At 41.4% G+C, this 14,565-nt stretch overlaps 1 protein-coding gene across 2 annotated transcripts in view; it reads left to right on the top strand.

The window, feature by feature from the left end:
- LOC119950974 (NAD kinase-like) overlaps nucleotides 1-5,421 on the top strand; it is a 90,722-nt gene extending 85,301 nt beyond the window's left edge. For both annotated transcript variants that reach the window (XM_038774006.1, XM_038774007.1), the window contains one exon: nucleotides 97-5,421. In XM_038774006.1, coding sequence (XP_038629934.1) covers nucleotides 97-241 — 145 coding nt within the window. In that variant the 3' untranslated portion in view covers nucleotides 242-5,421. The remainder of the gene's footprint in view (nucleotides 1-96) is intronic.
- The last annotated feature ends 9,144 nt before the right edge of the window (nucleotides 5,422-14,565 follow it).

The following is a 14,565-nucleotide window of genomic DNA, read 5'->3' as shown; positions in this document are numbered from 1 at the left end:
AGGGATGGTGAAGTAAATTGATGCAAGCTACTGTTGGGAGGATATGCAAGCGAGGTTTGCACTTACGTTAACTCTTTTTTAAAAAAAAAAACACAGAATTACCATTACTACCTCCTGCTATCCAGTTCCATCGATATGCTTCAGGGACCCGGTGAATGATTGGTTCGATAGTCTGGCTGAATGCTTACACTGGAATGTGAGAAAAAAGCAAAGTCACCTGACGGATGTGGAGGACTACTGAGAACGGAACGGCACCTTGAGGCACTGTCCTGCCAGTAAAACCCATCTTTAATGATGTTTCTTTAAACCTGCACCATTGCAAAGAGGATTCCTGCAACGCTCAAGAATCTGTTTTGCCTGCGTCTCTTGAGAAGCTTCTTCACTCCCTCCCACACTAATTGTTAAACGTTGAGCTTTTAACAGCTGGTACACATTTGCTAAAGACAGGATGAGTCAAATGTTTGAAAGTACCAAACACGGACAATAGCTCAGGAGGGAGCATCTAGATAACATTGCAACATTTGGTGCTCTAATGTCTTAAAGAACTGCAGTCATATCTATCAAACGTATATTTATCGAAAGGCTTGAAAGAAGTATCTATGGAGTACACAAGTAGGTTGCCTGCTTTTCCAGTCGTTCCAAACGATTCTGTGCTTTAAGTAATGCACTAAAATATGGATTTATTCCTGAAACAGGTTTCAATCGGAGCTGAGGCAGCAGCACTTGGCGATATGCCCCCTCTGCCTCATCCAGACAAGCTCATACCCGGCGAGAGTCTGGTCAAACGTTCTCTACCAACTCTACTTTTCTCTTGCTGCTGCGCCAGTTAGCCGCCTCTTTTTCTACCCGTGTTGTTTTTTACGATTTAAAGTGATGTTTTTTATAAAATAAATAACAGTGAACCTGTGATCTGCCACCATCTCCACGGTGTGCGTGCGGCAGGGAATTTACTGAGTCAGCACAGGTTTTGCGGTCAGTTTTGCTTCCGATCTGACATTATTCCTGACTCTGTAAAACTCTGTTCATTATCACTTAAACAAGTCATTTCTCTTGAATGTCAGAAGTGATGAAATACATAATATATTCTTTGAGAATTTAAGGTATAATGTGAATATTTGCTTTATTAAAAAAAACTTATTAAGTTTGAAGAAACCAATCGAACAAAAGTAACGTCAATTATGTAAGGGGTAAAGGATAAATTGTTGCCTCTCACGCACGTCTCCATTTGCTTCTGCTGCTTTTAATATTTATTGGTGAAAAGCTCCTAAGTTGCTGCTTGAGGCATTCTGGCTGTTTGTCCTCTGTTCTCTCTTGTATTGAGATCTGAATGTGTCGTAAGGTAGTCTCCTGTTGATCAGAGTTGCAGATCTCACCAGCCTGAGTCAGGAGCAGTTGATCGGTGAAATTGATTACCCCTTCTCTCTTGGCCCAGAGGAACCTGATTTTAAAATATTGCTACGCATTAAATGGCAAGCTCTCCATGGTATGGTTTCCTTGTGCATTACTTAAAGAAGAAAATGCGCACACATACACACACACACTGAGCAAGCATTTCCAGCACTTAAGAAAGAGGTGGCAGTTGCTTTATTGTAACACTCTGTGTGTGTGTGTGTGTGTGTGTGTGTGTGTGTGTGTGTGTGTGTATATGTGTGTGTGTTGGCCATACTGTCAGGAAGGCTGTGTGACTGCTGGCTGATCAGATTGATTGTATCAAAGCGAGAATTACACCCTGAAGATTTGCCTGAAAGTAAAGACAAATGCACTGACCAATCCAGTCGTAGTTGACCTCATTGCTAACTACTCAAACCCACATCTACAATAGTTGCTAAAGAAAATGTGGAATCTTCCATTTCAGGGGGTTGTCCAATTATTCGTAATCCTGTGGTTAAATTCAGTCTCACCTCTGTGAGGTGCTAAATGCTTTTATTCCACCATTGAGGATTCTTCCAATCAACCTCCAATTTTACAAAATGTAATAGAGTTAAATGATAAATGGGAATCTGCAATAATTTTGGATATTAACAGACTCTGAGTTCTGAAGCTGACCGTAATGCGCTCAAATCATGAAATCATAGAGTTTTACTGTGCAGTTCTCAGTAAATGCACATCTTTTCGATCATTACTTAGTGGCGAGTTTGCATATATAATGTGGTGAGGTGCTGCTTTAATTCGCGTTTGCTTTCTGTGTTCACGGCAATAACTTAAATTCAGAGTAATTAAAGATTTTAATTGTGAATTAAACTGGTTCATCCCCCAGTTTTCAACAAATTCCAGGCAATGCTGTGTGAAAGCTGAAATACGTACAGTGATTAACTGTCATTGGGTTGCATTCTGGAAGATGCTTTGGAAGCTTGGTTTGTTCAGGCAGTTTAATTAACATTGCAGGCGTTGTTCAGTTTTGAACAGGGAGCTTGTTTATTGTTTAACCGGAATCGTGTCCTCACAGTTTAGCTGGTACAGAATATTCCAAATTGAGTTCAGAATGGTGGCCTGCATTGAAACTGCACATTTGGTAAGATAAATCCAATGCATTTTGAATGCTTTGACCTTCCATAGTTGCATTTTAGTTGATAATGTAGGAACGTTCAAATTATTTTATTTTAAGCAGAGGGTCCCGAAGGAGGCAAATTATAAGTGGGCAGATAAACGTACCTTACTGACATATCGGGCATTACGTTGGGCCCCACACTGATCATGAAATTTCATACTGGGTTCAGTCACTCAAGTGGCAACAGCAAACCAGTACCCACCTACCAGAAAGACTATCATTAATACAGCACCTTGCATAATCTTAGAACCTTGTTTCAAAGTGCTTTGCACTCAGTGAAGTACTTGAGTCACTGTTACAATGTGCAAAATTCATTATGGTGAGCCCCATTACTTAGCACTAAGGGATGGGTTAGCATTTCAGTCTGATTCTGTCCCCCTCAATTTCCATCTCCACGCACTTTCCAATACAGTTCACTGGATAATTATCGGAAGCAGAGGTTTTTGTTCTCCTATCTTTCATTCTGTAGCTTACGAACACACACAACACTCTTTGCACTCTGTTCTAGTTGCACTGGGTAAGATCGATTCACTAAGTTGAAGCTGACATCCTCCTGGTTGGCATGGGAAGAGTGTCTGCAGCACATGACAAACTTCCATTGAGGTGTGCATCAGATGTGGGGCTGGTCTTGCATTCGTGATCCTTCAGACTGCAGCCAGCCTTGTAGAGAAATATTTCATATCTCTACCTTTTTTTAAAAAACAATTTCCCAATTTCGGCAGTTGTCTGGCTGTTTATTGCTTGTATAAACCAAATGCACTTTAGGGAAATACCTGATGATATGTTCCAATTTTGAAGAAATTTATTTTTAATTTGCAAAGTCCAGACACACTGAGATTGTCATTATTGTTAATAACATTGGGATTTCTTGTCTCTATTAATGACAAATAAAAGAAGAGAAAACTGGAAATGCATGGCTTTATTGAGTAATCTCTAAAGAGACCGATTGGCTAGTCGTTTACCTGTAGCTGTTCAGGGGAGATGGCGGTGTAGTGGTAATGTCACAGAGGCCCAGGCTAATGTTATCAATAGAATCCCTACAGTGAGAAGGAGACCATTTGACCCATTGAGTCTGCACCGACTCTCCAAAAAAAAGCACCCCCTACATAGGCCCAACCCCCATTTCCTGTACTGTGCATTTACTGAGGGCGTATCACCAGAACTGCATAGTTTCAAAATGATATACACTGTGCAGATTTATATGAAATGAACTTTACATGCAAAGTATTCTGTATAAGTGAATGCCAATGGCAAATGGAATTGGATAGATGTTCATTAAAATGGCGCAAACACAGGTTTACATAGACATCCCTGGTTTATACACTGTTTTATTGCTGCAATCAAAGTTTTCCATCAAGGCATCTTTATAGCAGTGATCACCACAAAGGTAAATGCATTTATTTTAGTGCTGATCATGTTTTGTCTTCACTGTGGGTTGCAGTGATTTTATTTTTGAGAAAATGTCTTGATTGCTCCCCTGGTTTGGGGCAGAGGAGTGAACTAATCCAATCCCTGCCTGGTGTAGTATCGGGAACGGGCCATGCACGGTCATGTGTTTAGTCCTGAACCTTTACTGTCAATAGGTTTGTATCAGGAACTCGCTAATATGGGCTAAAGCAGCTTATCTGTGCACCAGCCTGGTCTGAATGTCAGATCCTCCCAATCCAAAAACTAGAATCTGTCTCATTCTTGCAATGTTGCATGCACTTTCCTCCCATCTTAAGCCATGAAACCTGGTGTGTGTTTGTACGCGTGCTATTAACCCATCCAAGTCTTGACAAGGTTGCAATGTATCTTCACTCTTGCACTTTCATGCATTCCTTGTTATATTAGAATGCTACCTGCAGTGTGTCTTGACAAAAAGATTTTCTTAACTTCCAAAGGTTTGCTGGTTGAATCTTCTTTAATCTTGTACTGTTGAGTCATAATTTATTGAGAAGTTCTATATGTCATTAATCAAACTTCTGAGCTGCCTTGGGTGGAATGCCGATAATGTTATCCACTTGAACTTCTGAACTTGTAATATTTCATGGTGAATTTCCTGATGAACTGCAGACAAGAGTCTCCTCCTGTGGATTAAATTTCTTCTTAAACAGTAAAACTGAATTAAAGCTCCAAGTCAATTATTATTTTTTTATGAAGGATGAGAACATCTTGACTGGCTGTTGACCATTTTTCCAGACTTCCTTAAATCTACGCACTATTTTATTAAATTCCTAACCGGTTCCACTTACTTTCTTTACGCGTGTACAAAACGCAGTGAGTTGTTGGCTCGTAATAGTAAGCTCAGTACAGACCACTCAATAACATCAGAATATTTAACAAGAGCCCTTGCGGACTTGGAAGTGTTTGAAATAGTGTGTTTTAAAAAAAGAACTACACAGTAAAACCAACTGCCTCTTGTAAATATGTCATTAACTGCGCAAATTTTATGACATCAAAATTTCTACTTAAATGTATATATCTCGTTGATTTTTGCTGACTGTAATTTTTATGTCCTTTAATCTTCAATTGTTCTTGGACTTTTGTTTCATTTGATTGGGTTTTGTGAATTGTAACCTATTTATAGCAACTTGTTCTTTTTGAAAACCAGTTTGAAAAATCCCAGTGTTTCTGAAATTTCCTTTCTGTGTTTTTACTCTGGATTTTTTTTTAAAACTGTGACGGAGTTGTAAAGCTGTACTTAAAAAGGTTCAAGCGTTGAGCCGTAAATTACCAGCAAATTGAACGCGTGGTTTCCGAATTGTAACTGGGATCATATTGTTTTCTGTTTATAACACTTGATATTTGTTGAACATTAGTAAAGTTGTTATATGTAAGACACTATTTTTCAAATCTTTTACTAAATAAATTAACCTGAGTTTTATATCTTATGCCTTCTGTTGGTTTCTATTTTATTCATGCTGCTCATTTCACATTGTTTCCCATGTTAACCAGTCACAAGTTATGGTTACTAACTTTACTGGACATATTCCAATTGTTGTCACTAATAACCAGTCACAGGTTATGGTTACTAACTCTAATGGACATATTCCAGAGGTTTAAACACATCATCTCAGCCTTTAATTGCCCTCATCCAGTTAAAAACAAAAAGCCTTTTGTCCATCTCCAAGATTTTTAGACCTAATAAATGAAAATATTCAATTAAGTTGAACAATCTTTTTGATACTTTTTGTTCTGAAGCACGCTGATGTTAAATGTGAAGTATGTGTCCATTTCCTTTCCTCCCCACTTTGAAGTTACCACCTCTATAACCCCATTGTTTTCTCTAATCACAATGTAAAATAGTTATTTTCCACTGATAAGCAAATTCGCATCTCCTCATTTCTCCAGACGTCTGCTTCTAATCAACTCTCTGTTTTACTTCATTTTTTTCTTTTGTTCAGTCTTAATTTTCCCCCTTAACATGTTCCCTCTTTTTAAAATGAAAGGTCTTAATTTAAAAGACAATTTCATTTCTCAGGAATTTCTTATCAGTTCTACCACATCAGCCATTAGAAAGATTTCAAAAGCATGTGTTAACATAAAATATACCCCAGAGTATTTAAGAACATAAGAACTAGGAGCAGGAGTAGGCCATCTGGCCCCTCGAGCCTGCTCCACCATTCAATGAGATCATGGCTGATCTTTTGTGGACTCAGCTCCACTTTCCAGCCCGAACACCATAACCCTTAATCCCTTTATTCTTCAAAAAACGATCTATCTTTACCTTAAAAACATTTAATGAGGAGCCTCAACTGCTTCACTGGGCAAGGAATTCCATAGATTCACAACCCTTTGGGTGAAGATGTTCCTCCTAAACTCAGTCCTAAATCTACTTCCCCTTATTTTGAGGCTATGTCCCCTAGTTCTGCTTTCACCCGCCAGTGGAAACAACCTGCCCGCATCTATCCTATCTATTCCCTTCATAATTTTAAATGTTTCTATAAGATCCCCCCTCATCCTTCTAAATTCCAACGAGTACACTCCCAGTCTACTCAACCTCTCCTCATAATCCAACCCCTTCAGCTCTGGGATTAACCATGTGAATCTCCTCTGCACACCCTCCAGTGCCAGTATGTCCTTTCTCCAGTAAGGAGACCAAAACTGAACACACTACTCCAGGTGTGGCCTCACAAACACCTTATAAAATTGCAACATAACCTCCCTAGTCTTAAACTCCATCCCTCTAGCAATGAAGGACAAAATACCATTTGCCTTCTTAATCACCTGTTGCACCTGTAAACCAACTTTGTGTGACTCATGCACTAGCACACCCAGGTCTCTCTGCACAGCGGCATGCTTTAATACTTTATCATTTAAATAATAATCCCATTTGCTGTTATTCCTACCAAAATGGATAACCTCACATTTGTCAACATTGTATTCCATCTGCCAGACCCTAGCCCATTCACTTAACCTATCCAAATCCCTCTGCAGACTTCCGGTATCCTCTGCACTTTTCGCTTTACCACTCATCTTAGTGTCATCTGCAAACTTGGACACATTGCCCTTGGTCCCCAACTCCAAATCACCTATGTAAATTGTGAACAATTGTGGGCCCAACACGGATCCCTGAGGGACACCACTAGCTACTGATTGCCAACCAGAGAAACACCCATTAATCCCCACTCTTTGCTTTCTATTAATTAACCAATCCTCTATCCATGCTACTACTTTACCCTTAATGCCATGCATCTTTATCTTATGCAGCAACCTTTTGTGTGGCACCTTGTCAAAGGCTTTCTGGAAATCCAGATATACCACATCCATTGGCTCCCCGTTATCTACTGCACTGGTAATGTCCTCAAAAAATTCCACTAAATTAGTTAGGCACGACCTGCCCTTTATGAACCCATGCTGCGTCTGCCCAATGGGACAATTTCTATCCAGATGCCTCGCTATTTCTTCCTTGATGATAGATTCCAGCATCTTCCCTCTTACCGAAGTTAAGCTCACCGGCCTATAATTTCCTGCTCTCTGCCTACCTCCTTTTTTAAACAGTGGTGTAACGTTTGCTAATTTCCAATCCACCAGGACCACCCCAGAGCCTAGTGAATTTTGGTAAATCATCACTAGTGCATCTGCAATTTCCTTAGCCATCTCTTTTAGCACTCTGGGATGCATTCCATCAGGGCAGGAGACTTGTCTACCTTTAGCCCCATTAGCTTGCCCATCACTCCCTCCTTAGTGATAACAATCCTCTCAAGGTCCTCACCTGTCATAGCCTCATTTCTATCAGTCACTGGAATGTTATTTGTGTCTTCCACTGTGAAGACCGACCCAAAAAACCTGTTCAGTTCCTCAGCCATTTCCTCATCTCCCATTATTAAAACGCCCTTCTCATCCTCTAAAGGGCCAATATTTACCTTAGCCACTCTTTTTTGTTTTATATATTTGTAAAAACTTTTACTGTCTGTTTTTATATTCTGAGCAAGTTTACTCTCATTATCTATCTTACTCTTCTTTATAGCTTTTTTAGTAGCTTTCTGTTGCCCCCTAAAGATTTCCCAGTCCTCTAGTCTCCCACCAATCTTTGCCAATTTATATGCTTTTTCCTTCAATTTGATACTCTCCCTTATTTCCTTAGATATCCACGGTCGATTTTCCCTCTTTCTACCGTCCTTCCTTTTTGTTGGTATAAACCTTTGCTGAGCACTGTGAAAAATCGCTTGGAAGGTTCTCCACTGTTCCTCAACTGTTCCACCATAAAGTCTTTGCTCCCAGTCTACCTTAGCTAGTTCTTCTCTCATCCCAAAGTAATCTCCATTGTTTAAACACAAAACACTAGTATTTGATTTTACTTTCTCACCCTCCATCTGTATTTTAAATTCCACCATATTGTGATCACTCCTTCCGAGAGGATCCCTAACTATGAGATCATGAATCAATCCTGTCTCATTACACAGGACAAGATCTAGGACCGCTTGTTCCCTCGTAGGTTCCATTACATACTGTTCTATGAAACTATCGCGGATACATTCTATAAACTCCTCTTCAAGGTTGCCTTGAACGACCTGGTTAAACCAATCGGCATGTAGATTAAAATCCCCCATGATAACTGCTGTACCATTTCTACATGCATCAGTTATTTCTTTGTTTATTGCCTGCCCCACCATAACGTTACTATTTGGTGGCCGATAGACTACGCCTATCAGAGTCTTTTTCGCCTTACTTTTTCTGATTTCCACCCAAATGGATTCAACGTTATCCTCCATAGCACCGATGTCATCCCTTACTATTGCCCGGATGTCATCCTTAAATAACAGAGCTACACCACCTCCCTTACCATCCACTCTGTCCTTCCGAATAGTTTGATACCCTCGGATATTTAACTCCCAGTCGTGACCATCCTTTAACCATGTTTCAGTAATGGCCACTAAATCATAGTCATTCACGATGATTTGTGCCATCAACTCATTTACTTTATTCCGAATACTACGAGCATTCAGGTAAAGTACACTTATGTTGGGTTTTTTTTTTATGCCTCTGTTTTGAATCTTAACATCTCCAGTTTTATTCCTTTTAGTATTACTGGGCCTATTCACTGAGCTCCCCTCAGTCACTGTGCCTTGTACTGTCGCCCTTTTTGATTTTTGACTACGTCTTCTCTGCCTTGCACTTTTCCCCTTACTTCCTTTTGCTTCTGTCCCTGTTTTACTACCTTCCAAATTCCTGCATCGGTTCCCATCCCCCTGCCACGTTAGTTTAAACCCTCCCCAACAGCTCTAGCAAACACCCCCCCTAGGACATCGGTTCCAGTCCTGCCCAGGTGCAGACCATCCAGTTTGTACTGGTCCCACCTCCCCCAGAACCGGTCCAAATGCCCCAGGAATTTGAATCCCTCCCTCTTGCACCATCTCTCGAGCCATGCATTCATCCTATCTATCCTGACATTCCTACTCTGACTAGCTCGTGGCACTGGTAGCAATCCTGAGATTACTACCTTTGAGGTCCTACTTTTTAGTTTAACTCCTAACCCCCTGAATTCCGCTTGTAGGACCTCATCCCGTTTTTTACCTATATCGATGGTCCCCCCCCCCCGAATGTCCTGCAGGCGCTCTGAGACATCCTTGACCCTTGCACTAGGGAGGCAACATACCAACCTGGAGTCTCGATTGCGTCCACAGAACCGCCTGTCTATTCCCCTTACGATCGAGTCCCCTATCACTATAGCCCTGCCATTTTTCTTCCTGCCCTGCTGTGCAGCAGAGCCAGCCACGGTGCCATGAACCTGGCTGCTGCTGCCTTCCCCTGGTGAGCCATCTCCCTCAACAGTATCCAAAGCGGTATATCTGTTTTGCAGGGAGATGACCGCAGGGGACACCTGCACTGCCTTCCTACTCTTGCTCTGTCTTTTGGTCACCCATTTTCTATCTCCCTCAGTAACTTTCACCTGCGGTGTGACCAACTCGCTAAACGTGCTATCCACGACCTCCTCAGCATCGCGGATGCTCCAAAGTGAGTCCATCCGCAGCTCCAGAGCCGTCAAGCGGTCTAACAGGAGCTATAACTGAACACACTTCTTGCACGTGAAAGAGCCAGGGACAGTGGACGTGTCACTGAGCTCACACATCACACACGAGGTGCGTGGCGCGGGTCTGGGATCTCCTGCCAGGTCTTAAACCTTAGGTAAACTTATACAACTACAATTTCAAAATAAAAATAAATAAATTAGACAATGAAAAGAAAAACTACTTACCAGGATGAAAAAGCACCTTCTCTCACTCTGCACCGAATTACCGCACTGCACCAAATTACCACGTTGCAATTCCCACTCTGGATGCGCGTCACTCCGGATGTGTCTCCTGGAAAAGCACAAGCTTACTGAGTGCGCTTTCTGTCTGTCTTTTATGCAGACCTCAGCTAACCGATGACTCAAAAAATACCTAAACTTCAAAGAGAAGAATGCAATGTGCCCTTTGTGCCCCTAAACAGGCCTCAGGTGACTAACCAGCTGCCTCTCAGCAATTAGGGTGGGGGTAGTTTCAACCATTCAGTCACTAAGTTACACACTGCACTTTTAACTGAAAAACAGCAGAATTAGATTTATCACTTACCTTTCCTGATTACCTCACTGCACCAAATTACCAAGTTGCAATTCCCACTCTGGATGTGCCTCACTCACTCAGGCTGTGCCTTCTTGACCCGCGCAAGCTTCCATTTACACCCAATGTTCGCCAAAAGTCTCTCAAAAGACTCAATAAAGAGCATCCATAATGATGATTTCTGTCCTAGACCACATTTTTAAATTGCACGGTTGGAATAACTCCATAGAAGTAACCCGGTGTTCTGCTCTTGAAAGTTCTCCAGAAATGTTTGGGGTATTACGATTGTCTCTGCTGGATTATTGGCAACATAAATTTCAATGTATCAATGCCAGCACCAAACTTTCAATTGGAGAAATACTTCTGTTGGTGATGATTTAATTTCCTTGAGAAATACCCCACAGGCATCTCAAGTCCAAGTTCTTCACCTTGCAACAGCACAACCCCCACATCAATATCATAATTGGCTGCAGCTAACACTGGCTTTGATGCCAAAATATTGGAATGCAGTTTAACAGTCCTCTGTCCAGTTCAATTTCTTGTTGTTATTCAAAGGTTCTGTCAGTGGAGCTATCACATTGTTAACGTTTGACATGAACTTGTGATAAAATACACTCATTCCCAGAAGCCATAACCTTGTAGGATTTGGAAAATCCCAAATGGCCTGTATTTTCTCATCTTATGGGGCCATTTGACCATGTCCCATGGCATGACCTAAATGATGGGATTTCAGCGTTAGCAATTCGCTTTTTGCCAAATTCACGACAAGATTAGCCTATTTTATACGTTCAAATAGAAGTGTTGCAGATGTTCTTCCCAACTTTAACTATGCACAAATCATCCAGGTAGACTGCACAGTGACATAGTCCTTGAATAACTTCAGTTGAAGGTCTCTGAAATGTTGCGGGTGCGTTCTTCATCTCGAACAGCATAACTTTCAATTTAAAAACATTCACTTGGCAACACGAATGCTGAGATTTCCTTCGCTCTCTCAGGCAAAAGGGTGCTTGCCAATAGAGATTGCACAACTCTTTCAATGCAACCCTTCAACTGTGCTATCAGAAACGAATCCCTCTGAGTGATGCCATTCACTTTCCTCTGGTCCACACAAAGTCATTGTGTTCTGTCTGACTTTGGCACCATTCCGATAGGGGAGCGTCAATCACTAGAACTCAATGTCATTTTGGAGCATATATCCCATTTCCTTCCGTACTTGTGATAATTTTGCTGGATTTAACCTATATGGATGTTGCTTAATGGGAACTGTTGCCCCCACATCTACATCATTCATCGTTATCTCCATTCTACCTAGTTATTCCCGTAAATTCATTTATAAGACTGCAGTAATTCTTCCAATTCACCACAGCTCTTATCAGATACCTAACTAGTTGTCTAAAGGTTTTCAGTACTTTGTGTTGTATCTGTAAAATCTCGGCTACTTTGACCAGTGGATTAATCAAACATTTTACCCAGGTCCCTTATTTGTGAGATGAACAAAGGGCAAAACAGGTTCACGGTTTAACATAATTTTATTCACAATTCTGTCACTTCACACAAAATATAACTCAGATTCACTGCTGAGCTCTAGTTATTACCCACAGTTAGTGAAGGTTGCTGGCCAAGCTACGGTCACGCAATGTGGATGTCTTCTCTGGACTGTGAAATCCAGGGTCCCTTCTTGCAATGGTTGTGCCTGGGGGACTCCCAGGTTATCACTGAAGATCTGTTCCAATATTGTTCATTTTGTATTGCTCTGCTAGCATTGAGTCATAGGTATGCGCACACAATTGGCCATTGTCCTATCCAGGGTGATTCAATCAAGACCCATTGCCCTCAGAAACGCCCTCACCTGACCAACAACTGCCCATTGTGGAGTCTGATGGCTGCCAATGTCTGTCCTTTATCCTGTTGTAAAGTTGATCACCTGTGTCTGGAAATTTGTTACACGTTCATTGCATGGTCTTGTTCTTTTGTGTAAATGCAAGTGGGTAATCAGAACGTCCATATAGCAACAACGGGTTTGTGCATTCAGTTGAGTGCTCTTGCAGATGGCCAGCATCAATTCAGCTGGGGTTTGGTGTGGAAGTTTCTGTTCCTGATCTATGTGGCTTCAGCCTGTTTCCAGTACCATATTCCTCATTATTCAAATGAATTAGGAGGATGTCACAGTCAGAATTTCACCCTTCTTCCTGCTTCATAACTGTCAAGACCTCGTGCCTCAAGACCTCTATCCCAATATCCCTGGAGCATGTTAATATGGCATACTCTGAGATTTTTGTCTGGTGTGCATACCAAATAATTTACTTTGCTCAGTTTTCTTTCAATTTGATACGATCCACTAAATCTAGCTTTTAATGGATTGCCTGACAATAGCGGTAATAGCACTAGTACTTTCTCTTCAAAACGTGCTTTCCTATCAGTCATGACTTTCATTTGCTGCTGGTCTGTCTTTAAATGCTTCCTTGCCACCTCACCAGCCCCAATCAGCCTTTCCCTGAAATTTGTTATGTAGTCCAAAAGTGTAGTCTCTGACTTCTTATTTAGTAACTTTTCTTGGATTCATTTCAGGGGTCCTCTGCCTTCATGTCCATAGACCAATTCAAAAGGACTAAATCTGGTAGAATCATTTGGTGCATCCTTAATGGCAAATAAGAAAAATGGAATCCCTTTGTCCCAATCATGAGGATAATCTTGACTCTTCGTTCTCATCATTGTTTTCAAAGTTTGATGCAACAGTTCCAGTGCTCCCTGTGACTCTGATTGATACGCCAATGGTTTATGCCGTTGTATTTCCAGGCTATTATCCTCTTTAAATAACCCTGACATGAAATTTGACCCTTGATCTGATTGTATCTCTTTTGGTATGCCATATCTCGTAAAGAACTTGGTTAATTCCTCGACCACTCTCTTCACTGTAATGGTTCTTAATGATACAGTATCAGGAAATGTAGGGGATAAATACATTATTTTTATTAAATTTAGAGTACCCAATTATTTTTTCCAATTAAGGGGCAATTTAGCGTGGCCAATTCACCTAACCTGCACATCTTTGGGTTGTGGGGGCGAAACCCACGCAGACATGGGGAGAACATGCACACTCCACATGGACAGTGACCCAGAGCCGGGATCGAACCCGGGCCCTCAGCGCCATAGGTAGCAATGTTAACCACTGTGCCATCGTGCTGCCCATGGATAAATACATAATAGCTAGCAAGTATTGAACTCCACTTGGTGTTTCCGATAAAGGCCCTACACAATTGATTAGAACTCCTGTTAAAGGTCCTTTTGAAAGCTGGAATAGGGTTTAAAGGTCCTGGCTTTATTGCAGCTCATGGTTTCTCTATTTCTTGATATGTTTGACAATTTAACTACATTTTTATGTAATCCCGGCCGTAAAACTGTGTCCGTACCTTCGCTAACGTTTTCTTTAATTCTAGATGCCATTTACTCATTAATCAAATGACCTTTACAGAATAACATTCAGGAATACACTGAGTCTCCAATTGGGAGGGGGTGGGATGGGAGGGGGGGGGGGGTGTGATGCTTTATCGCTTCTCATCACGAACCTACAAAATTCCTCAGTTGTAGATTTGGACTAATTCCAAGGGGCTGGTTTAGCACAGGGCTAAATAGCTGCCTTTAAAGCAGACCGAGGCAGGCCAGCCTTGATGTTAAAAATACCTGTAGCTGGTGGAATGATTGTGCAGAACAAAGGACCAGTAAAGATAATAATTGTCACAAGTCGGCTTACATTAACACTGCAATGAAGCTACTGTGAAAACCCCCTAGTTGCCACATTCTGGCACCTGTTCGGGTTCACAGAGGGAGAATTCAGAATGTTCAAATTAACCTAACAGGACATCTTTGGACTGTGGGAGGAAACCGGAGCACCCGGAGGAAACCCATGCACACACGGGGAGAACATGCAGACTCCGCACAGACGGTGAACCAGCGGGGAATCAAACCTGGGACCCTGGTGCTGTGAAGCAA

This window comes from Scyliorhinus canicula, chromosome 16, assembly GCF_902713615.1.
Source record: "Scyliorhinus canicula chromosome 16, sScyCan1.1, whole genome shotgun sequence".
NCBI classification, from domain to species: domain Eukaryota; kingdom Metazoa; phylum Chordata; class Chondrichthyes; order Carcharhiniformes; family Scyliorhinidae; genus Scyliorhinus; species Scyliorhinus canicula.
This window is presented reverse-complemented; position numbering and strand designations above follow the sequence as displayed.